The sequence below is a fragment of the Oryctolagus cuniculus genome, chromosome 3 (assembly GCF_964237555.1).
Source record: "Oryctolagus cuniculus chromosome 3, mOryCun1.1, whole genome shotgun sequence".
Taxonomy (NCBI): Eukaryota; Metazoa; Chordata; class Mammalia; order Lagomorpha; family Leporidae; genus Oryctolagus; species Oryctolagus cuniculus.
In genome coordinates, this window is record NC_091434.1 from 142,102,015 (window position 1) to 142,128,036 (window position 26,022).

General features: G+C 39.9%; 1 protein-coding gene and 1 long non-coding RNA gene across 3 annotated transcripts in view; one reads left to right on the top strand and one right to left on the bottom strand.

The window, feature by feature from the left end:
* PTPN12 (protein tyrosine phosphatase non-receptor type 12) overlaps positions 1 to 26,022 on the top strand; it is a 98,113-nt gene that overhangs the window by 66,791 nt on the left and 5,300 nt on the right. For both annotated transcript variants that reach the window (XM_070071196.1, XM_008258311.4), the window contains exons 12-16: positions 6,722 to 6,807; positions 16,192 to 17,165; positions 22,150 to 22,227; positions 23,675 to 23,742; positions 24,656 to 24,686. In XM_070071196.1, coding sequence (XP_069927297.1) covers positions 6,722 to 6,807; positions 16,192 to 17,165; positions 22,150 to 22,227; positions 23,675 to 23,742; positions 24,656 to 24,686 — 1,237 coding nt within the window. The remainder of the gene's footprint in view (positions 1 to 6,721; positions 6,808 to 16,191; positions 17,166 to 22,149; positions 22,228 to 23,674; positions 23,743 to 24,655; positions 24,687 to 26,022) is intronic.
* LOC103348689 (uncharacterized) overlaps positions 13,977 to 26,022 on the bottom strand; it is an 85,261-nt gene continuing 73,215 nt past the window's right edge. Inside the window, exon 4 of the long non-coding RNA XR_011387397.1 lies at positions 13,977 to 15,622. This is a non-coding gene — a long non-coding RNA (uncharacterized lncRNA). The remainder of the gene's footprint in view (positions 15,623 to 26,022) is intronic.

A 26,022-nucleotide genomic window follows, 5' to 3' on the forward strand; every position in this document is an offset into this window, starting at 1 on the left:
AGATTAGAAATATAAAGACTGGGCCGGCGCCACGGCTCACTAGGCTAATCCTCCGCCTTGCGGCGCCGGCACACCAGGTTCTAGTCCTGGTCGGGGCGCTGGATTCTGTCCTGGTTGCCCCTCTTCCAGGTCAGCTCTCTGCTGTGGCCCGGGAGTGCAGTGGAGGATGGCCCAAGTGCTTGGGCCTCTGCACCCCATGGGAGACCAGGTTAAGCACCTGGCTCCTTCCTTTGGATCAGTTCGGCGTGCCAGCCGCAGCGGCCATTGGAGGGTGAACCAATGGCAAAAAGGAAGACCTTTCTCTTGGTCTCTCTCTCTCACTGTCCACTCTGCCTGTCAAAAAAAAAAAAAAAAAAAAAGAAAGAAATACAAGAGAAACATTAATTAAGAGCAGGCAGTTTGGGTTAGGCTGCTATTTGAGATGGCTGCTTCCCATATTGAAATGCCAGTTTGAGGAATAGTTCCTCCACTTTTGATTCTGTTTTCTGTTATTACATCTGGGAAGGCAGAAGATGATGGCCCAAATCACTGGGTCCCTGCCATCTACATGGGAAACCCAGACAGAGTTCTTTGCTCCTGGCTTCAACCTAGCCCAGCCTTAGCTGTTGCAGGCATTTAGGGAGTGAACCAGCATATGGAAGATCTCTGTCACTTTGCCTTTCAAATAAATAAATCTTTTTTAAAAAAGAGAGGAAAAAAAGTTATATGTTGTATGACATAAAATAATACATGTAAGTCATGCACTGTTTAATGACTGGAACAGATGTGGAGAAATTCATTATTAGACTATGATGACATGTCGTGTGAGCATCATAGAGAGTACTTATACAAACTAAGATGGCTACAGTGTTACTAGGTGATATAATCTTATGGGACCACCATTGTATATGAGGTCTGTTGTGCAGCATATGACTATATGTATAAATCTCAATGAATGCGTGGATTAAAAAATATAAGGATAGGTAGATTATAATTCTAGGTAACTTTTTGCTCTTAAGAAATCTTGTTTTCTGAGGACTTTTTCAGTATATTTTTGAAGACCAAAAATCCAATTTAGGAAGACTATAAAATCTTAAAAATTTGACAAAAATACTTTTAGAACTGTGTGGTTATAAAAACAGAACTGGTGCTTGAATAAGATGATTTGAAATTTTTGAAAGGTGTGTTGTAAGAAATAATAAATCTCTGCTTACTGTTGCTCTGGTAACTTAATTCAGAGTTAGAAGTTGTAAGAAAATGCTCTCTGCTCCAGGCTTATTCTTTGGGAATTTTAGTTGGAAATGCTGATTGGTAACATAAGACTCTATAAATGACATTTATTGAAGATATTTACAACTTAAATGACTTCTGAGAGTTAGAAATCTAAAGAAAAAAATATTCTGGGAGCCTCTATCATGTTGACTTAGGGTTTAAAAACACTACAGTAAGCAAATATCTGTAAAGTGTACATACAGGTCCTTTCATCTTGTATATAAAAGACATTATACTACTAATGTCAACACCAGGATTTTCAATTTTAGAATGATTGAGTAATGGTGTAATAGTTTGTGTTGTGGTCCTTCTCTTGTGTTTGTGTTGTACATTTGAGAATGAATATCAAATTACAAATATTCTTTTCTCAAGTGCAATATTCTTTATTTTTAAAGTACCATGGTTTTTGTTTTTAAATTTATTTATTTATTTGAAAGGCAGAGGGAGAGAGGTCTTCAGTTCACTGGTTCACTCTCCAAATGGCCACAATGGCCAAAGCTGGTCCAATCTGAAGTCTCCTACATGCGTACAGGGGCCCAGGGACTTGAGCCATCTTCTGCTGCTTTCCCAGGCACATTAGCAGGGAGCTGGATTGGAAGGAGAGCAGCCAGGACTCTATCTGGCACTCATATAGGGTGCTGGCACTGCAGGCAGTAGCCCTACCCAGCATGCCACAGCGCCAGCTCCAGCACTGCATTTTAAATATGCTTTTTTCTACAGCTGGTGATATATCTGTAAATATTTGATAATTGGATTAGGATTTTTTTCTTTTCTGGCCTTTCATATAGCTGTTGCATAGAAAATATTAACATACAAATTAACTTTAGCAAGCTCTGCTTAAAATGACAATATATTAGAACCTAATCTCTACTATGTTAATTAATTTCTAAAATTCGTTTTGTGTTTTCTTCATCTGATGATAACAGCAGTTAGGAAAAATGTGGGCTCAGAAAACAATCAGAAAAGGAGGATCAGAAGATATAAAAGTGTAGCAAACATTACTGAGGTAATTTCCAGGAATACCCAAGAAGAACACTGTAACGTTGTAAACTCCAAGGACCAGATAGTTTTCATGCTGTTGAGTCTCAGGTCTGCATGACCACGTTAACTCCTTTCATCAGGTGAACATGCTCAAAAGCTTTAATCTTGAGCAGTTCACTTTCCGGCCTTGGCCCTGACTGTTAGTGGCTGCATCATCACTCAGCACCTATGATGATGACTTCTTCCTGCTACCTTCCTCCTCCGTCCCACATGGTCATTTGCCTACAGTGCCCTCACTATCTCTTAATCTTCTCAGCTTTATAATATTTCTTAGTTATATTTTTAACATTTTTAGCTATAACATCTCCTTTCTCTTAGGTATACCATTTTAAAACTTTATTATAATGTTTTCACCCAGGGGTGGGAGACTTTTTTTCTGCCAAGGGCTGTTTGGATATTTATAACATCATTCACAGGCAATACAAAATTGTCAACTTAAAAATCAGTGTACTATAGATTTCTTGAATTTTGAGTCCTACCTGCAGTTGCCTTCATGGAGTCAGACAAAATGATTTTGTGGGTCTTGTATTGCCATAGGCCAGATCTTTCTGACCTGTCTTTGTTTGCTTGATTTTGCCAGTGTATATACTTCCTCTGCATTTCTGACTTTGCTCAGTGCATGTCAGTTGGGTGGCAAGGGTCCAAGCACCAAGGCCATCTTCCGCTCCTTTCCCAGGTACATTAGCAGGGAGCTGGGTCAGAAGTGGAGCAGCGAGGACTCAAACCAGCGCCCACAGAGAGCAGCTCTACCCTAGTGGCTCCACTTCTACTCCAGATCTCTGCTAATGTAGCTGCCGCCTACATGAGAGATCTAGAAGAAGCTGCTGGCTCCATTGACATGGCCTAGCCCTGGTTGTTGCAGCCGTTTGGGGAGTGAACTGGCACATGGAAGGTTTCTCTTTCTCTCTGTGTCACTCTGTCTGTTAAGTTTGCCTTTCAAACAAATAAATGAACCTTTTTTTTTTTTAGATTCATTTTACTAATTGAAAGACAAGGTTAGAGAAAGAAGTAGAGCTAGAGAGAGGTTTTCCATCTGCTACTTCACTCCACAAACGACTGCAACAACTAGAGCTGAACTGGTCCGAAGCTAGGAGCCAGGAGCTTCCTCCAGGTCTTCCCATGTTGGTTGCAGGGGCCCAAGGACTTGGGCCATCTTCTGTTGCTTTCCCAGGCCATAGCAGAGAACTGGATCAGAAGTAAAGCAATTAGGGCTCGAACTGGTGCTCATATGGGATGCCGGCACTGCAGGCTGGGACTTTAACTCACTGTGCCACAGCGCCAACCCCAAAAATAAATAAATCTTTAAAGAAAAAAGACAGTACTTGGGGGCGAGTGTGGTGGCATAAAGGGTAAAGCCTCTGCCTGCAATGCCAGCATCCCATATAGGCGCTGATTTATGTCCTGGCTCCTCCACTCCTATCCAGCTCTCTGCTAATGGCTTAAGAAAAGCAGCAAAAGATGACACACATATTTGGGCTCCTGCCACTAATATGGAAGGCCTGGATGAAGCGCCTGGCCCCTGGCTTTTTCCTGGCCTAGCACTGGGTCAGTTACAGCCATCTAGGGAGTGAACCAGCAGATGGAAGATCTCATTCCCTCTCTCCCTGCAACTTTGACTTTCAAATAAATAAATCTTTAAAAAAAAAAAAAGACAACATTTGACACTAACATCACGTATCAAACTGCCTGGGTTTGAACTCCACCTCCTCTTTCAGTACAGCATCGAAAGGCAGCAGGCAATAATAGCTCAAGTGTCTGGGTCTCTGTCACTCATGTGGAAGACCTAGATGGAGCTCTGGGCTCCTAACTGCCTGGTGCAAGCCTGGCCACTGGAGAGTTAACCAGTGGTGGAAGATTCTCTCTTCTATTGCTTTGTCTTTCAAGTAAAACAGATTTAAAAAAAAAAAAAAAAAAAAAAAACTCTAAAAGAAATGTCTCATGGTTCACCTTTTTCATTTACCCTATTTAATGCAAGTATTTATAGATTTTAGTATAAAATATTTGTGTTATTATGGGACTATGATGATGTGACTAAAGGAAATAAATAGTCAGTGAGTCAGTAATATGTCTGGAGTATCTTTATGATGCAAAATGTCTCTAAATTCTGGTGGTGTCTGAGCATCTAAAAGTGGTGACCAAAAGTCCTCATTTGCTGAGAAGTACCAGTTTATACTTGATATCTAGGTGTGTTGAACAGTGATCTTTGTGGTCACCTGCTTTTAACAGATAACCCTACAGCAGAGGCCACTGTTACTGTAGGTGACATTTAATTAAGCATGAGAATTTCCGGTCTTGTTATGTAATTCTGTTGTTCTGGTTAGGTAGTTATCCGGCCTACCAGGTTCTATACCAGGAGACAGGGCACACTAAAAATTGCTAAGAAGCTGAGATATCTGCCTTTTATAGTTGCAAATACTTGGAGTAATAAGTATAAAGACAAAGAATGGTCCACATTGTGCTGCAGCAGGCAGAGATAACTTCAAGGGCTTGGACCCCTACCACTCTCTGTAGACCTGGTTGGAGCTAAGGCCCTCTGGCTCAGCCTCGACCATCTTAGCCATTGCTGCCATTTGAGGAGTGAACTAGTGGGTGGAAGATTCCTCCTCTCTGTCTCTCCCTCTCTCTTTCTCTGTTACTCTGCCTTTCAATTAAATAAAATCAATTTTAAAATGAATAACAACTAAGAAGCTGCCGTGATGGACATTATAGAAGTGCCTCTTGATCAAAGAAACAACAACAAAACAAAATACAACTACAATTTCAGAGTTCCATAATTGATAGTACAAAGAGGGCTTATTGACAGGCAGAGTTGCACAGAGTGGGGGCATAAAGTATCTTCCATCCCTTGTTTCACTCCCCAGATAGGTGCAGTAGTCAGGGGTGGGCCAGGCCAAAGCCAGGAGCCTGGAACTCTATCCACGTCTCCCACTTGGGCCAACTTCTACTGCTTTCCCAGGTGTGTTAGCAGGGAGCTGGATTGAAAGTGGAAAAGCCAGAACTTGTACTGGTATCCATATGGGATGCTGGGTTCCTCCTGCCCATAATTAACATAGCCTAAGAAGTATGAGGCACTTCCTGAGAATGGAATTAATCCAAGCCATCTTTTTTTTTTTTTTTTTTTTTTTTTTTGAGAAATGGTTTATTGGGGGAAACTCGACAGATGGGAGGGAAGGGGCAAAGTTGGAAAAGAGAGAAGGAGAGTGTATGACAGAGACAGAGAGAGAGAGAGATCAGGAGATGGAGAAAAAGAAAGAGAGCCACGTGTTCAGAACAGGCCCTTCTAAAATTTTGCTGGGTGGCAGTCAGGTAAGTAGGAGCAGCGAATCCCATTAGGATGGGGGTGGAGCTGACACTGGTGGTTGGGCCATGTGGCCACCTGGTTTCCAGCAAAGGCCACTGGGGCTAGAACCTAGGATGATGCTAGAGCCTAGGATGGTATCGGGACTGTAGATCGTGCCATAGATAAGACTGTGCCATTTTACTAACATTCCCCCCTTTTGTTTTTTATAAAGCAGAAGTTGTGTCAGATAAAATTAGTCCCAAAAGTCCAGAATGGGTAGAGGGACGATGATCTGTCTTTAGAGCTACTTCCTGCTGACATGGGGTGATGAAGTACTCTTTGCTGGCATGGGGTGATGTCTCAAGCCGCTGTCTCCTGGCTGGGGAGCCAAGTATATCCCTGTAGCAGCATTTGGTTGACTGCCTGGTTGCTGAAGGCTCCAAGGCCATCTTTTATATAATAATTTCTAGTAGTGGTGATCCCTGAAAAAAAAGTTATCTTCTTTGATCTTTATTGTCTTGATAAATCTGTTTCCTTTTTCTTTCCTAAAGATTTGCTTATTTATTTTATTTGAAAGTCAGAGTTAAACAGAAAGAGGAGAAGGAGAGAGAGAGGTCTTCAATCCAATGGTTCGCTCCCCAATTGGCCGCAATGGCTGGGGCTGCAACGATCTGAAGCCAGGAGCCAGGAGATTCTTCCGGGTCTCCCACAAGGGTGCAGGGGCCCAAGGTCTTGGGTCATCTTCTACTGCTTTCTCAGGCCATAGCAGAGAGCTGGATCAAAAGTGGAGCAGCAGAGACTTGAACTGGGACCCACATGGGATGCCGGCACTGCAGGCGGTAGCTTTACCTACTACGCCACAGCGCTGGCCCCTAAATCTGCTTCTTTTCAATAGCATTTGAAATGTTTTAAAATGTTACTGGACATGACTGATCTTTTATTGATTGGTGTTGGATTTTTTTTTAATATAAATGTCTCCTATTGAAGTTTGGTCCTTCTGGCTAAAATACAGAGCCAAAGCATAAGAGCCATTTTATTAATTGGTAAAATTGGCATTGTTTTTAAAAGGGCAGAGACAATTTAGTGAAGCATGAGAAAGGAAAATTATCTTTCTTCTAATTTAAGTGAAGCATTTTCTTCCCTTGCCAGAATGAAATTAACACTGAAAATATAGTCAGCTCCATAGATCCTGAAAAACAAGATTCTCCTCCTCCAAAACCACCTAGGACTCGCAGGTATTGTATATCCTTTGTTTTCTTTGAAACGATACTTTTATTTTACTCACTGTTAATTAAAATGACAAATTTTGAACATATCTAAGGTACTTTCATTGTTTATTAATTGATATGGCATATATATAGCAACTCATTTTGTTACGGATACACTAAAAATTTTGTTGTATTGTGGAAAAATCTATCAGTAGTTAACTGTACCAAAACAGTGACATAGCCGTGAATTAACTATAGCTCATTTTAGTATTCATTACAGTTAAAATTTTAGTTATTCTAAAGATTTCCATTTTTCTCATGATAACTGAACAAATGATATGCTTGCCAAAAGTTGCATACACTTTAAAGTTATGTAGAGATATTTAATAACATTACTAGCAAAGATCAGTGTATTTCTCTATAGTTATTTCTTGGCTTCATTCCAAGTTCATTTATAATAGTTTTAATCACAATTATTCCTGGCCCTCCCCACCCCCTCCATCCCTTTCAGGGTAGCTGGTAGGTCAGTTTAATGGTAGTACAAGAAGAATGCATAGCCAGAAGGATATACTTTTTTCTCTTTGTAAGGTTTATTTATTTGAAAGGCGGCATTACAGAGAGAGAGGCAGAGAAAAGACCTTTCATTTGCCTGTTCACTCTCCAAATGGCTGCAGTGGCTGGTGCTGAGCTGATCCAAAGCCAGGAACCAGGAGCTTCTTCTGGGTCTCCCACACAGGTGCAGGGGCCTAAGGCCATCTTATACTGCTTTCCCAGGCAAATTAACAGGGAGCTGGATCAGAAGTGGAGCAGCTGGGACTTGAACCAGTGCCCATTTGGGATGCCAGCACTGCAGGTGGCAGCCTTACCCACTATGCCACAGCACCAGCCCCAGGAAGAATGTACTTTCAGATCTTTTTGAGTCATTTAGCTGTGGGGTTTTCAGTGAGTCATCTTAATCCTTGAATGTTTTTTGTTTATTTAAGTATTATCCTAAGGATTAAATAAATTATTAGAATATTTATATTGCCTTCTGGCATATAGAACTACCCAAACTGATAGACCTTCTCTCAAGGTCTATACTTTTCCTCAATAAGTAAAGGTTTGACCAAATTTCTGAACTTCTCTGAAACAATTTATTTTTCTTAACATTTTGACATGCAAGATTCCAGCTGTCTGTAAAGGAATTTCCTGAATAAGGAAAGAGTTCATGTGTACTCTGGAGTAAAGATGCTTTTTGCATTTCTAGGTCTGATTTCAAATTTTAACTTCAGTGTTTACCAGCTGGATGAACTTAAAATGTACTGGGATACAGTTCTGCTTTTCAACATTGTTAACAATTTGTGATTTTGTGTGTGTGTGCATATGTATGTAGATATAGATACAAATATAGATATAGCCTATAATAGTGTAGTAAATGTTTTAAGATGTTTACATGTTTTTCAAAGGAAGATCAGGAAACCTATATATAAATGAGGTTAGATCTCAGCATTTAAATACTCAGGGTGTTAATGGTGCACTATCAAAACTTCCAGTAATTCTTTCCTGTTTGATTTCCACTTTGGTGTCACCAGTATTAGCACTTTGACCTCCTGTGGAAAGTCAGCCACTTGAAACCTATAAACTGTACTCTAACTTCTTCATTCATGTAGGAGTTCTGTAGTCTTTTTTTTTTTTTTTTTTTTTTTTAATTTATTTATTTGAAAGGCAGAGTTACACAGAGGCAGAGAGAGAGAGAAAGTCTTCCATCCACTGGTTTACTCCCTAAATGGCCACAACAGCCAGAGCTGGGTCAATCCAAAGCCAGGAGCCAGGAGTTTCCTCTGAGTCTCCCACACAAGTATAGAGGTCCAAGGATTTGGGCCATCCTCCACCTCTTTCCCAGGCCATACCAGAGAGCTGGATTGGATGTAGAGCAGCCAGGACTTGAACTGGCACCCATATGGGATGCCAGCACTGCAGGTGGCAGCTTTACCCGCTACACCACAGCGCTGGCCACAGGAGTTCTGTAGTCTTAAAAGACAGTACTGGCCTTTCAAGAAATTGAGGAGCATTTTGCTATCCTTATACCTTCCAGGATTTCATTTTGTTGCACAGAGAGTACCATGTGACTTCTAAGTTGAAATGAGTTTTAGAACTATTGTAAATTGTTAAAACATAATTTGAAAATAACATGAAACCATAAGTTTGATTAAAAATAAAAGCAACATACTTTGTTTTTCAGTATGGCAACAGTAAACAAATTAATTGGTTAAAGTAAATCTTATTGGACAAAGAATCTACAGAGGAAGCCTTAAATTTGCTGATTAGATTTAATCAGTGATGATTTTGGTTTGTTGACACTAAAATCATTGTAGCTTTAATGGAAGATTTCATTTTCTATCTTTTTAAAAAAGATTTAATTTCTTTTTACAGATTTTTTAAAAAATCTATACAAAGTGAACAAATTTCTTGTATTTCATGCATACAGATGTAAGGAGCATAGTGATCTTTCCCACCCTACCATCTCTCCTTCCCTTTTTTTTTTTTTTTTTTTTTTAATAATGGTCTACTTTGTATATTTTATAATCATAAAATTAATGCTCACTAAGTTAAGAATTCAACAAATTTTAAGAAGAAAAAAAACACTGTTCTTCAACAATACCAACCAAGGGCTTTAAACAATAAACAGTTCTCAAAATGTCAGTTTTGCTCATATACATAGAGATCAGGGAAGACATGGTATTTGTCTTTTAGGGACTGGCGTATTTCACTAAGTGTAGCAGCTTCCAGTTGGTGTACATTTTGCTGTAAAAGACAGGGTTTCATTCTTTTCTACAGTTGAATAATATTCCATCATTTTCTACTTTCAATATATATTTTATTAAACTTATAACAACTGTTTATAATTCACTTATCTAATGCCAGCACTTTGAAAGTGGACCTTTTTAAGCTGTTTCTATAAATTCAACACATTTACTGTGGGGCCACAAAAGGCTGCAGCCTTAGTAGATTCTTGTTAGTATAATTCATATTTCAGAGATAGTGACAAGCACTACACTTGATGTTTTCTCCTGTTGCCTCTAATCAAACCATTTTGATGAGGAATAGGATTGAGAGGAAGGCAAAATGTAGTTCTGCTTTAGATGTTTTGATGTCCAGTCTGGAAGTAAAGATTTGGTGAAGGTTCAGTATATAATTTACAATAGAAGACTTGGATGTAGATAAAATCAGATTTTGGGTGTTTTTATAACAAAGATAAGTCCTGGTAGCCATCAAAATTTATGAAAAGCAGACAAAAGAAAACAGTAATCAAGGGATAAAGGAAAACCAGGAAACAATAATGTTGTAATAGCCATGAAGTAATTTTGTATCTTACAGAAATACATGATTGTCTGCTTCATTTAGGTGCTATCTGGGCTAACAAACAGGATTTTCAAACCTTTCTATCCATGATATTCTAAAATTTATGGCTCTTCAAATATCCTGGGTGGGTGAGGACATTTGTAGGTTCAAAATATGGAGTTGAGGTATTTTCAGATAGAAGCATTTGAAGTGGACTTGACGAACCCTCAGATAACATAGGCCGTGTGGAACATTCATGATCTAAGACTTTGGGAAAAATGACTTATAGAAAATTGGGTGATGAGAGAAATCCATATCACAAAGAATGAGTGTTCTTCTGTGGCAAATATTCTCACCTGTCCACTCAAGAGTTGTACTTGAACTCAAGAAGTACAGTCAAAGCGAGACTTTATTATCAGTTTTGCAAAAATGAGTGAGGAGGCACACCCAAACACTTACAGCAAGCAATTTATATCTTAGTGTGTGGGTCCCTCCCCCGGCTCTTCATTGGCTGGGTACTGTGGGGTGTCTAAGTCTTCCTAGACACTGCCTAAATTACCAAGTTATTTTCCTCCTTCTCTGTACTTTAATTTCCTTTTGTGAGTTAGCTAGTCCTTAATATCCTGTTTGCCTAGTGAGTTTAGCTACATCTGCAAGTCAGCTAACAGTAATTTTCAATTCTGTGTTGAAAATGGACCACCAGTCATTTTCTTACATTTTTTGTTTAAAAATTTCTTATTTCCAGCTTATGGATTTGAATAGACAAGTACGTGATAGATCCTATTACAAACGATAGAACCTATTATGGTTATTACAGTGAATAATGAATAAGGATAAAGGGAAGAACTATTTAACTCACACCATAATATTAATCATTTTGGGAAAAAAATATTTAGATCTTATCACACCAAACACTAAAGTAAGCGTCAGGCAGTTAAATAAATTTAGTACATGTCAACCATCAAAAATAGGACATCATGTCTGACAAACTTAGAAGGGCATGTAATAAAAGCAATAAAGGAAATCAGAAGGACGAGATTGATTCATTCCTTGGAATGAATGGTATTCATTCCAAATTGTCATCTTTTAAGGTAACTATGGGTACAATTTAGCAAGATGTAGCACCGTGCGTGCCACTGCCATAGTTCTCTAATTTTCTGTGCATTCTGTGTTTTAATGCTTTCTTATTTGTGTTGTTCTCTTTCACTGTTAGAATACTTTTGATATAAGTTTGTAACTTAAAAAGTTTTGGTAGAGATCAGAAAACGTTGGGCAAAGGTGGCACATCTTGCTTAAGTGTAAATAGCATAAGAAAGTAACAGTTTTAGTTAAAATAATCATTGGCGTTGGTATAACATCTATTAAATATGTTGTCTCATCTTCCTGTTTGGGGTTGCCATATGTTCTTTTTCATTCTGTGAGTAGAGTGATATGACATAGTGAACACAGTGATTTTAGCAGTAATCTTGATCATGCGAATGATAATGTAGCCATCTCCCAAAGAAATTGGCTTGCATAGGCCTGCAGAGTTCAACTGAGAACAGATCTTTTATCTTCATTCGTTTTCCATTAAATGGTATTATCTCTTTGGAAGAAAGGATAGTAGGAAAGGTTTCCTTGTTTTTGAATTGCTCTATTCTAATTTTTCAGTTGTCATTTTCTTCACCTACCATAATCTTTGCACTCCATGTTGAACCCATCCTAAACTATATTTTCATAAAATACCAATTTGAGGAAAAGTTATTTAGTCAAATATTTTAAGGCTTGATCAAACAAGTTAGATGTGAATTTTCTTGATAGTAAAGTCCAAACTTGTTGTTATGAAATTCTGGGCCTTCACAATATGGCTTCAACCTACCCTTCTAACCTTATTTTTCAGTAGTTCTCTGTACTCCCTAGGGACCCTAACTCTTGTGTTTTCCTTTTCTTCTGGTACTGTTATAATACTAGAACATGATAGTTCCCAAATGTTTTGGTTGCTTCTAAGAAATGAAAAAAATGCAAATGGTATTAAGAAAAATATTTACAATGAGAATTCTGCAATTTATGGCTTACCAATAGGTCTTACTACTATCTAGGGATTTTTTTACATGAAAATAATGGATGTTGGAAACTATAATGGAAAATCAGTATGTGACATATACATTTGTGACTGGGCTAGTAATTTTTGTGTACCTGAATGTGTTGTGTTTTTTTAAAGATTTATTTATAAAGGCAAAGTTACAGAGAGGGAAAGTGGCGGAGGCAGAGATCTTCTATCCACTGGTTCACTCCCCAAATAGCCACAATGGCAAGGGCTGGGCCACACTGCAGCCAAGAGCCAGGAACTCCATATAGGTCTCCCACATGGGCGCAGAATCCCAAGCACCTGGGCCATCTTCCACTGCTTTCCCAGGCGCATTAGCAGGGAGCTAGATTGGAAGTAGAGCAGCCAGGACTCAAGCGCCCATATGTGATGCCTACACTTGCAGGCAGTAGCTTAACCTGCTATGCCACGGCTCCCACCCAATGAAAATGTTTTTAAAATGTATCTTAAACTCTGAACCAACCTTAAAGAAGGGTAAATAACAAAATCAGTATAATTATCAATTTAATTTGGGTAACTAAGAATACATTACCATGTATATACCAACATCATGCATTTATTTATAAGACTGTCAATACATTTAACTCCAGCCCCTCCCAAATTCCCTAAAGTTATAATGAAAGCATATAAATATATAAGTATAATAAATAAAAATGGGAAATTAGAGGGGAGTTGATAGCAGATGACATTGACAAAATCTGGAAAGAGAAAAGCATATGGGCTAATGAAAAGGAACTTAACAGAAAAGCAAAAGCTGAAACTTGCTTTTCTGTGGGTAAGGAAAGCCAGTAAGTAGCCAGATGATTCTACCCAAAGAACCTTCAGAAAGGCTAGGAAATCAGAGGTCCCTGTTAAGGTTCATGTACAGGACTAAAGACAGGAAGAGTGTTGGGATGTCTCTAAAGAGTGTTTAGAACCCAGATTCCTTCCATCAGATGGAGCAGACAGGCGACCTTTCACACATTGCACACGCATGATTATGCACTTGGAGGAATTTGCTCTGGAGTGGTTGACCTTCTCATCCTGGGCTGCAGTACATTGCTGAGAACAAGAATCTGCAGGTTGGGTGGTAGATTCCCTCAGTTTTTTGCTCCCACCTCTCAGCTGGCTCCCCAGATACTCCCCAGATACTTAGGGTAGGAGACAGATTCCTTCTTTTGAAAAACCAATCACCCCAGAAAAGGAAGTCCTAGGTCTTGGTAGTTGTGACTCTCCAATGATATCACAAGGATTGAATTCAGTTACCATGTAATAAGACAGTAATTGTGCCACAAGTCTTCTCCCTTACATACACATTTTTTAGTCATTTTTAATACTCTCAATTTTTTTAAGATTTATTTATTTATTTGAAAGAGTGACAGAGAGAGGGAGCTACAGAGAGAGACAGATCTTCCATCTACTGGTTCACTCCCTAGATGGCTGAAGCAGAACTGATTGGACCAGGCAAAGCCAAGAATTTCATCCAGGTCTCCCATGTGAGTGGCAGGGGCCCAAGTACTTGGGCCATCCTCCACTGCTTTTCCTAGGCCATTAGCAGGGAGCTGGATCACAGGTGGAGCGGCTGAGACTCCCAACTGGGACCCATATGGGATGCCAATGTCACAAGCAGCGGGTTTACCCACTCTGTCACAACACGAACCCCAATACTCCATTCTTAAAGTGGGCAGAGGGGCTGGCACTGTGGCATAGTAGGTACAGCCAGCCGCCTGCAGCACTGGCATCCCATCTGGACGCCGGTTTGAGTCCCAACTGCTTCACTTCCGATGCAGCTCCTTCATAATGTGGTTAGTTTTTTGTTTTTTGTTTTTGACAGGCAGAATGGACAGCGAGAGAGAGAGACAGAGAGAGAGAGAGAAAGGTCTTTGTTTGGAGGTTCACCCTCCAATGGCCGCCGCGGCCGGTGTGCCGCGCTGATCCGAAGCCAGGAGCCAGGTGCTTCTCCTGGTCTTCCGTGTGGGTGCAGGGCCCAAGAACTTGGGCCATCCTCCACTGCACTGCTGGGCCACAGCAGAGAGCTGGACTGGAAGAGGGGCAACCAGGACAGAATCCAGCGCCCTGACCGGGACTAGAACCTGGGGTGCCAGCGCTGCAGGTGGAGGATTAGCATACCTAATGTAGTTAGGAAAGCAGTGGAAGATGACTGAAGTCTTTGGGCTCCTGCGCCTGTGTGGGAAACCCAGAAGAAACTCCTGGCTCCTGGCTTCAGATCAGCCCAGCTCCGGCTGTTGTGGCCCTTGGAGAATGATCCAGCATATAGAAGATATGTCTCTGTCTCTCTCTTTAACTCTGCCTTTCAGATAAATAAATAAATCTTGTTTTAAAGAAAATTAAAACTGTTACTTTAAAAAAAAATAAGGTAGGCAGAATCAGGAGTGATCAGACATTTGACAAAAAGTCTCTAATATGAAAGAGGAAAGTGGAGCAAACACGGAGTAGAAAAAAAAAAGATGGGGGGAGCAACTGTCCCGTTTTCTCAGTCACTAGTAAATCCCTGAAATAAGAATCAGATGGTAATAAGTAAGAAGCTTTTGGAAAATAAAAACATGATAGCATAAGTTTTTAAAATTTCAGCAGAAGGTTGGAAAATAGTCAAAGCTATCCCCCAAGAAAGTAAACACATGACATGTATTTTCATATATAAAGTATAACCCAAGTTCCTAATATAATGGGTAAAAAATGAGTCCAAATGTAATAGATTATTTTAAAGTTAGATCATGAAGGACAGCTTGAGACGCCTGCATCCCATATCAGAGTGCCAGTTCAAGTCCCTATTCTGCTTCCAAACAGCTTCTTTCTAATGCACTTGGGAAGGCAGCAGATGATGGCCCAAATCCTTGGGTTTCTCCCACCCACCCAGGAGACCCTGATGGAGCTCCTGGCTTTGGTTCGGCCCAGGCCTGGCTGTTTTCTGAACCAGCAAATAGAAAACCTGTCTGTCTCTCTTTCTCTCTCCATCTCTGTGTGTTTATCCCTCTCTCTTTTTTCAATAAATAAATGAATAAATTTTTATTTCAAAAAAATGTTGCATCATGAGATTGTAGAAGATCAAAGAAAAAAAGAATTCAAAAGCCCAGAGAGAAAAAACAGTTTACTGTTAAAGAAATAGGAGTCAGAATTTCAAGAAAATTCTTTTCAATGTAGAATTCTGTCTTTGAAAATATAATACTCAAATGTATAACCCTACAAAGAGTTTCCCTCCCACATATACTTGTTGAGAAGCCATAGAGGTTGAAACCCACCAAAACAAGGGAATATACCTGGAAAGAAGATGGGACCTGGGGAATAGGAGAATCTGAAACCGAAGAAAAAAGCTGTAAAGTAGCCTACAAAGCTGGGGGTTCACATGGAGCAGGAGGCCCAGTGTGTCTAGGAGGGATATCTGTAGTATTGATAGTTACCTGGTATGCTTCCCTTGTTGAGAGGAGATGTACAAATCTGCAGGAGAAATTAGAAGAGCTAGGTTATAAGCAGTACATAAAAAACCAAGCCATCAGAATCTCGAGGCTATCAAAAGGGCAAAATGAGAAGTTATAGAGGTAAAGGTATAAAATGCAATGCCGTAGGTTTGATGATATCTGATTATCACATTGAGTTAGTTAGAAATTATGCCAGTGTTGGCAAGTTGGGGAAGAGACACTTCCATAGCAGGAAGTCAGTCGAGAATTATGAAACAGACGTACCAAGAAATAACTGTACTATTTTGAAATCTGGAGGCACATCTTAGAAGCAGCTGGAGGAAGAGGTACCCATGGCTAGCTGGAAGGCTGTGAAATGGGAATCCTGTTTTCATTAAAAATTTAATGTTATTTTACTTTTTAAGTCCTCCTAGAATATGGTTATTACACTGATAAACATGCAGTTTTCTTAGTTTGAAAGTTTTTTATTCAAGCTATAGATTCTAGTAGTTTTCAATACAACAGACTTAGCTATTTCATTGTCATCTATCAACTTATTTCAAAAAGATCAGACATTTAAAATCCTTCTTTTTAATGTCCACGTTTCAGTTGCCTTGTAGAAGGGGATGCTAAAGAAGAGATACTGCAGCCACCAGAACCTCACCCAGTGCCACCCATCCTGACCCCTTCTCCTCCGTCAGCCTTTCCAACAGTCACGACTGTGTGGCAGGACAATGACAGATACCATCCAAAGCCAGTGTTGCACATGGTCTCATCAGAACAACAGTCAACAGACCTCAACAGGAACTATAATAAATCAACTGATCTTCCAGGGAAAAATGAATCAACTCTTGAACAGATAGATAAAAAATTGGAGCGAAACTTGAGTTTTGAGATTAAGAAGGTCCCTCTGCAAGAGGGACCAAAAAGTTTTGATGGGAACACACTCTTAAACAGGGGACATGCAATTAAAATTAAATCCGTTTCAACTTGTATCACTGACAAAGTCTCTAAACCACAAGAATTAAGTTCAGGGGATCTAAAAGTTGATGATATTTCTCAGAATTCCTGTGTGGACTGCAGTGCAACACAGTCGAACAGAATAGCAGTTACTCCACCAGAGGAATCACAGAATTCAGACACTCCTCCAAGGCCGGACCACTTACCTCTTGAAGAGAAAGGACATACAATGTGGTCATTTCATGGACCTGAAAATACCATGCCCATCCCTGATTTATCTGAAGACAAATCCTCAGATATCCACTGTCAACCTAGGAAAACTGTGAGTTTAACACCAAGCCCTACAACACAAGTTGAAACTCATGATCTTGTGGATCATCATAACAGTTCACCTCTGTTCAGAGCACCCCTCAGTTTTACTAATCCACTTCATTCTGATGACTCAGACTCAGATGAAAGGAACTCTGATGGTGCTGTGACCAAGAATAAAACTAATATTTCAACAGCAAGTGCCACAGTTTCTGCTGCCACCAGTACTGAAAGCATTTCCACTAGGAAAGTGTTGCCAATGTCCATTGCTAGACATGATATAGCAGGAACAATACATTCAGGTGCTGAAAAAGGTAATAATAAAGTATCTGACACTTAAATATCTCTATTATGTGCCAGTTACACACTGTTCTAAGCACTGTGTCTGTATTAATTTGTTATACTTTTATTTATTTATACTTTATTCCACATTGCACTTTGAATCTACCAAAAAAATTAATTACATTAGATGCTAACTTTTCAGTAAGCTTTTGTTTACTTATTGTTAGCTTAATTTGACCACATGGTACTTGTGGGTTTTGTGTTTTCAAAATATGTCAGTTGTTTTAATGGGCAAGTTTCTTGTTAGCCCATATTATAGCTTTCAGTGTTTTCTGTAGGTCAGAAATTTATCTGACTGGAGCAAGCATTTGACCTAGCACTTAGACACTCACATCCCATTTTGAAGTGCATGGGTTCTATGCCTGGCTCTGACTCCTGACTAGCTTCCTGCTAGTGCAGACCTTGAGAGGCAGCAATGATGGCTCAAGTAATTGAACCATCCCCCATCACAGACCAGGGTTGAGTTTCTGGCTTCTAGCTTCAAACTAGCCCAGTAGTACTAGCCATTGCAGGCATTTGGAGAGTAAATCCGTGAATGAGAGTGCTCTTTTTTTCTCTCTCTCTTGATCTTCTCATTTTCCATTCTATATCTACCTCTCGAGCGAAAAGTAAAACTTTTAAAAATTACTGAATAATTTGAAGTAATTTAGGAAAGAGAATTGCTTAAGCAGGGATGGGGAATGTCCCACAAAATCATTTTGTCTGGCCCTGCAAGGGGCAACCACAGGCGGGCTTGAAATTCAGTAAATATACACAGACTAATTTTTAAATTAAAAATTTGGTATGGCCCAGAAATGATGTTATAAATATCCAAGTCATTCTTGGTGGAAACAGGTTCCCCAAACCCAACAGTGACATCAATAAAGTAGAACAACATAATTTGCCATTTGATTTTATCTATGTTTCTCATAAGTATCTGTTTAGTCATCTTTTTTTCTGCTTCTTTTAACTACAAAATAAATAATCTTTTGTATTTTTACTGTATTCACAAATGCTTGCTGATAAGGCTGCTTTCAACCCTGAGTTTAACTTAAGAACCATACTGCAAACTAGTCAGCAGAATATGGGTGATTAAGCAGTCTCAGAATTCAAGATAATGTATGCACTCAGTTTCTTAGATGTTTTATTGTTTCTTGAAACTTCTCTTAATTCTGCTAGAAATAATAATAGCTATTTTCTTAAATAGATCATACAAGTTGAGAGCAGATATATAAACACAAAAGCTATTTACTAATATTTTGATTATCAGTGGCCAGTGAACTTTGGTAGTGACACATGCAGACTAGTATTTATAATAAGGTAATATAAGTTCTGTGAAATTGAGAGATGATGACCTTCTATTTCTGACCCCAGCATAATACCATTTTCCCTGACTCAAACACACTATATTTTTTTGTCTTGAGAATGTAGCTGATAAAGTAGATAAACAACTAAGCTAGTATCTTTACTTCAACTTCAGAGTTTGAAAATATAACTGCCAAACTCTTAAGGATACAAAAAAATATGTAGACAAGAAATAAGATATGTTTGGGCCGGTGCTGTGGCATAGCAGGTAAAGCCTACCTCCCATATGGGGACCAGTTCAAGTCCCAGCTGCTCCACTTCCAATTCAGCTCCCTGCTAATGCACCTGGGAAAGCAGTAGAGGATGGCCCGAGTCCTTGGGCCCCTGCACCAACATGGGAGACCTGGAGGAGGTGCCTGGCTCCTGGCTTCAGATCATCTAGCAGGGCCCTTAAGGCCATCTGGGGAGTGAACCAGCAGATGAAAGCTCTTTCTCTTTGTCTCTCTCTCTCTCTCTTTCTCTCTGCCTCCACCTCTCTATAACTCTTCCTTTCAAATAAATAAATTTTTTTTTCAGTTTTATTTCTATCTCAAAGGTAGCTAAAGGTTTCTTTTTACCTTATGGTATTGGTTTGATGTTAATTGAAAATGTTTCTGTATAAATGTTCCTCACTGCAGCATAACTGTAAGTGGTTTGTTGTTTTGGATTTTTTTGTTTGTTTTGTTTTGAGAGACAGAAATGTTCCTGTTCATGGACTCACTCCCCAAACACCCACAACAGCTAGGGTTGGGCCAGCCCTGAAGACAGCAGCTAGGAGCTCAATCCAGGGTGGCAGGAACCCAGTCACCTGAGCCATCACCACTGCCTCCCAGGATCGACATTAGCAAGAAGCTGGAGTCATAAGCCAGAGCAAGGAATCCAACCTAGGCACTCCCATGTGAGACAGGGGCATCCCAACCAGTATCTTAACCATTATACTAAACACCCACTCCAGGGGTCCTGCTTAATGTATTGCTAATTATTTGCCATGTAGATTATTTTATGGATTATTATTTAAGATTTTTATCTACTTTACAGATAATTTACCTTGTCACACCTTTGGCATAAGAGTTAGGGTTTTTTGTTTGTCATAGAACTTGTTAGTGAATTAACTGAATACTTTTGTGATGATACCTAAAATAACCTTTTGTCTAAGTCCCTTAGTGCCTGTCAGAAATTCCTAGCTATGGATTCAGATTTCAATCACTCAGGCCTCTCAAAAGGTTTCTGAAATTTGGCTGTAGTAGATCGCATACAGTGTAAGAGTTGTAACAACTTGTATAAAATGTGCAGTCTCTGGTTAAAACAAAAGTCTGTGACATAGGAAAGATGAACCAGAAATCTAAAGAGAAACATGCAGTTAGGCAGCAAAGATCGGCCCCTGTTCACTGATTTCTGAAATGCTGCTGTAATGCCCAGACTGTGTGTCCCTTCCTTCCAGTAGTCATCTCTTCATTGTGATTTGTCAGTGACAAAAGGGCAAGGAAAAATATGCTGCTAACTCAGACTGCCAACTACTGGATAAGGTTGCGAGTTCTTCAGTGGCAACAGAGTTCTGGCACCCTGGATAGGTACATCTAGTATTGGGCTGGAGCTCCTCTCTCAGCAGCACCCAGAGGCTGTATTTACTTGTGTCTCCAGCTAAGTAAATGTGGGATAGGCAGGAGCAAACATATCTACCTTATCTTTGTTGAAAGCAGAGAAAGCTTTACTTGATTTCCAGTCTCTTATGTGTAGTTTATCAGTTGTAAAATAGAGTACTATGGCAAGGAAATTGTTGTCATTTTTAAGAGAACAAGCCCTGGATGATAATAGTAATTCCTTTTGTTATCCCATCCTTCCTAATCTGAGAGTCTGCACACAGAATTGTGTGCTTGTATGTTCTTACTCTGTCTGCAGTGAAAACTCAAAAATCTAATACGCTTATTTACCCTAACTCATAACAAGGCGAGCTGATGAAGCTGGCTTAATGCATTTTTTTCCAAGAGCTAATTTTGGTTTTAGTGCTGAAAAAAATTTATATGATTCAGTCAGTATTCTCAGAGCACATTCAGATGCTACTGTTTACAAGATTTTAGAAAATAAAGACCATTTGAGGTTTTTTCAGTAGCTACATCTTTATGTGTTTCAGAAAAATAACTAGCACTTCCATTGTTATTTCAGCTATTGCTGTTTAAAACATGACTAAAGTACATAGTTAACTTTAAAAGGTGAGCGTGGGCAGGTGTATGGCCTAGCAGTTAAGATGCCCGCATCCCCCCTTGGAGCCCCTGGGCCTGATCCCTGCCTGGCTCTGGCTCCTGATTCCTGGTTCCTGCTAATGCAGACTCCGGTGGCTGCGGCGATGTCTCAGAGTGGTTGGGTTTCTGCCAGCCATAGGGGAGACAGAGATTGAGTTCCCAGCTCCCAGCTTCTTCACAGCTGGCCCCAGCCAGTGTGAGCCTTTCAGGAGTGAACCAGCGGTTGGGAGCTCACATGTTCTCTCAGCCTCGCAAATTAAAGGAGAGAGAGAGAAATTGTTTTTAAAGTGAATAGGATCAGTGGAAGTAGTAAGGCAGAAAGAAAGCATAAGAGGAGTTAGCAATGAAATCCAGTTTGGGAAACACTGGCTTTAGTCAGGTAACGAAAACTTTTTTTTTTTTTTTTTTTTTAAGGGAAAGGGTTTATTGATGGCAAAAGTCGGATAGGCTGGAGGGAAGGGGTGCAGAAGGAGGGTGGAGAGAGAGGGTGAAGAAGAAAGAGATCTGGAGAGAGCTAAAACTTTTCCTTCTGAACTCGAAGCGTCAACAGTAAGCCCGGTAGAGAAGATGCTTGCTGGCTGGCTTTGCTACCAAGGACTGCGTTCAGACTGAGCAGTGTTTACAGTCGGGAAAGGCGCGGGAGCATCGTTTCCTCCGTGCAGTAGTGATGGATTTCATTCTTTTTTCAGTAAGCCCTATAACTCTTCTTGCTAATTAGTTGGGTTGTAAAAGTTTCTTGTTTAGGTTTTTTTGTTTGTTTTATTTTTTAAGATGTATTTATTTATTTGGAAGGCAGAGTTACAGAGAGGGAGAGAGGTCTTCCATCTGCTGGTTCACTCCCCAAATGACCACAACGGCCATAGCTGGGCCGATCCAAAGCCAGGAGCCAGGAGTTTCTTCTGGGTCTTCCACACAGGTGAAGGGGCCCAGAGACTTGGGCCATCTACTGCTTTCTCAAGAAATAGCAGAGAAGTGAATCAGAAGTGGATATTTATTTGAGAGGTAGAGTTACAGACAGTGAGAAGAGACAGAGAAAGGTCTTAACATCCAATGGTTCACTCCCCAGCTGGCCACAGTGACCGGAACTGTGCTGATCAGAAGCCAGGAGCCAGGAGCTTCTTCCCGGTCTCCCACACAGGTGCAGGGGCCCAAGGTCTTGGACCATCTTCTACTGCTTTCCCAGGCCATAGCAGAAAGCTGGATTGGAAGAGGCGCAGCCAGGACTAGAACCGGCACCCATATGGGATGCGGAGGATTATCCTACTACGCCACGACGCCAGCCCCAAAAACTGGTTTTCTTAGATTCTTTTAGAATGTCAAGAAAGCACTCTCTGTTTAGATAACATCTTGTTAATTTTTAATAACTTACCTAAATTTTATTGATTTTATGTAGATATTGATGGTAATGAAGAGTCACCTCCTCCCCTACCTGAAAGAACTCCTGAGTCTTTTGTTTTAGCAAGTGAACATAGTGAGTATCTCTTCCTCTGACAATACACTACAGAAAAGATGGCTGGTTGTACTTTAGTAGCTGTTGGGCTGCATCATTAAATCCAAACACAGGTTTGAATTGATAGTGATATGCATTTAACATTTTGTTTGGAAAATACTTTAAAATAGTAATTTTTGCTTGCTAAGATGGCTGTTTTAAATGGCTGTTTTTGCATTAGAAACTAGCATTTAGTTAAGTGTAATCATAAGTGTATTTGCAGTTTGGTATCTTTTCATTCAGTATAAGTGGCATTTATTTATGAAGGCACTAATTGCTTCAGGTAAGTTAACCTTTAAGTTGGACTGTTATTTAGCATCACTGGATTGATGTTAATTGAGAGACTTAAGACCACTATAGTAGCAGTGAGAACTCCAAGGTGATCATATTTTAAAGCACTTATAAAATTTTTTCCTTTAACCTCCTTAAAAAAGAATTAAACAGTTGGAATGTGTTCACAGTGCCTTATACTCAGATACTATTATTAATTTTGGCTGATTTTAAGAGTGTTAGAAACAGTGTATCTCAGTTGTCTAAATTTGTCACATTATAGGTAGATTTACAATAAAATCTGATGACTGAAGTCATTGAGTTAAATTTTTTTATTTGAAAGGCAGAGTTACAGAGATGGGGGTAAGAGAGAGAGATCTGCCATCTGCTGGTTCATTCCCCAAATGGCCCCAAATAGCTTGGCCTATCCGAATCCAGGAGCCAAGAGCTTTTTCCTGGTCTCCCACATGGGTGCTGGGGCCCAAGCACTTGAGGCATTTTCCACTGCTTGCCCAACACGTTAGCAGGCAGCTGGATCAGAAGTGGAGCAGCCAGGACTCAAACCAGCATGCATATGGGATGCTGGTGCTACAAGCAGCAGCTCTACCTGCCGTGCCACAGTGCTGCCTCCCATTTAGTTACATTTATAAGGAAAGAAACTTAAAGGAACTTTCTGAATTAATAGAAATTACAAAATTGTTACGGCAATGATAGCTTCTAGAAATCTGTAGGATATGTGGCAGAGGTTGGACACAGAGATTCAGACACCTCTTAGAGCCCTTGCTTCGCATATCAGAGTGTACAGGTTCAGGTCTCTGCTGCACTCCTGATGCCAGCTTCCTGCTGAGGCAGCAGCAAGCAGTTGAGGCCCTACCACTCACGTAGAAAACCTAGATTGAGTTCAGAACTCTTGGCTTAAGCCTGGCCCAGCCCTAGCTATTTCAGGAACTTGGGGAGTCACCAGCTGTTAGGAGATTTCTGTGTGTTTCTCTGCCTTTCAAATAAAAATAAATGTTTTTAAAAAATTTGACATGGGTAATTTTTGTCAGTTTCATGTCTGTTCTCATTATAAAAATAAGGAAAATCTACAGAATTTTTTACATATCACTTAATGCAAAGAAATTGAAGATGTTAATTATAAGATTTTCATTTTTCTCAGATACACCTACAAGATCTGAATGGAGTGAACTTCAAAATCAGGAACAGTCTGAACAAACAAAGTGTGAAGTGAGTACTTTAGGATTGGAGCAAGTATAGCTTAATATTTTGACTCCTGGTTAACTTACATTCTAGTAGTTAGGACTGTCACCTTGAAACTAGTCTATATAGTTTAATTTTTGATCAGCATTTTTGTGCTAAGATTTCAGATGAAAGTTGATAGAAAATGTAGAACCTGAAATTCTTAAAAAAGGCAACCTGACCTGCATAAGCCGTGACTTCAGAACATTATTTTCTCAAGCTGATTTTGAAGTGTATAAATTAGGCCGTGTTCCAGAGCATTTTGGAGGTATGACTGGAACAGAAGTTACTATTTTCAGGGTCATGGTACTTTCCTAGATTTTTTCCCCATCGTAAGAGTGGTGTTCTAGCAACCCTAGATTTTTCTCATGTTCAGGAAATGATTTAGTAGTTTAATAATATTTTGGCCACGAGAAACATCATTTTTCATTATCATTAGTATTTTCCCCCATATTTTAATATTTAAAAATAAGATACATCTTAAAATTGCTTGTAAAACATGACATATATTGAGGGGCACACAAAATACTGATAACCCACAAAGGGCTGTCTTAATTGGTGATGCCGTAATTTGATGAAATGGGGTAGATAGCTTACAGAGTGCAGCAATGTTTATGTTCCTTTGTGTGGTAGCTCCTTTTTAAGTTTACATCTAGAAACTTGTATTGCCAGTATACAATAACATAATGTTTTTAAAAATTACAAACCCAATTGAAAATATCATTGTTTTCTTTTCCTCTGATTCTAATTTCTTGGAATATGCAGGGGGCATCCAAAAGTTAATGGAGAATTTGTAATACTCTTTAAATTTCATTTTTCTGCAAACCTTTTGAAGCCCCCCATAACCATTATTTGTACATAAAGTAAATGTATTGTAATAGCTATTAAATGTCTTTTTTAGGGCTTGATAACCTCTGGAAATGAAAAATGTGGTAAGTAATTAAGAGTTTTTCTTTTTTGCTGTAGATTTTATAGATTAATTTCTATAAAATAGAATATTGTATGGTTTGTGCTGTTTGGCCATTTCTTTTTTTTTTTTTTTTAATATTTATTTATTTATTTGAAAGAGTTACAGAGAGAGGTAGAGACAGAGAGAGAGGTCTTCCATCCGCTGCTTCACTCCCCAGATGGCCACAACAGCTGGAGCTGCACCGATCCGAAGTTCTAGGAGCCAGGAGCTTCTTCTAGGTCTCCCACGCTGGTGCAGGGGTCCCAAGCACTTGGGCCATCTTCCACTGCTTTCCCAGGCCATAGCAGAGAGCTGGGTTGGAAGTGGAGCTGCCAGGACTAGAACCGACGCCCATATGGGATGCCAGCGCTTCAGGCCAGGGCATTAACCCGCTGCATTTGGTCATTTCTGTATGGAAAATATCTAGAACAAATTTTCTAGAAACTTAATTTATGTAGTATAATTCTTTCAAGTTAATTCCTCCTATCTGGTACTGATCTGGAAACATCATGAGAGAATTTATTATCAGTAGATGCAGATTAATGGCAATGAAATTATTTTTAGATAGTTTCTTGTTTTTATTTTCTCTTGTTTATAAAAACACTTAGAAGCTAGATCCTGACTTGAATAAATTCTTTAGATTTATGTAGGTGATGAACCGGCCCCATGGCTCACTTGGCTAATCTCTGCCTGCAGTGCCAGCATCCCATATGGGTGCCGGGTTTTAGTCCCGGTTGCTCCTCTTCCAGGAGGGCAGTGGAGGATGGCCCAAGTCCTTGGGCCTCTGCACCGGCCGTGGCGGCCATTTTGGGGGTGAACCAACGGAAGGAAGACCTTTCTCTCTGTCTCTGTCTCTCTCTCTCACTATCTATATTCTACCTGTGAAATAAATTAAAAAAAAAAAAAAAAGAATTGGTTCTATAAAAATCAGTTGTTTTGGCCGGCGCTGCGACTCACTAGGCTAATCCTCTGCCTGCGGCGCCAGCACCCTGGGTTCTAGTCCCGGTTGGGGCGCCGGATTCTGTCCCGGTTGCTCCTCTTCCAGTCCAGCTCTCTGCTGTGGTCAGGGAGTGCAGTGGAGGATGGCCCAAGTGCTTGGGCCCTGCACCCACATGGGAGACCAGGAGAAGCACCTGGCTCCTGGCTTCGGATCAGCACGGTGCACTGGCCGCAGTGCGCCGGCCGCAAGCAGCCATTGGGGGGTGCACCAACGGAAAAAAGGAAGACCTTTCTCTCTGTCTCTCTCACTGTCCACTCTGCCTGTCAAAAAATAAATAAATAAAATAAACTTATAAAAAAAAAAAAACAGTTGTCTTAAG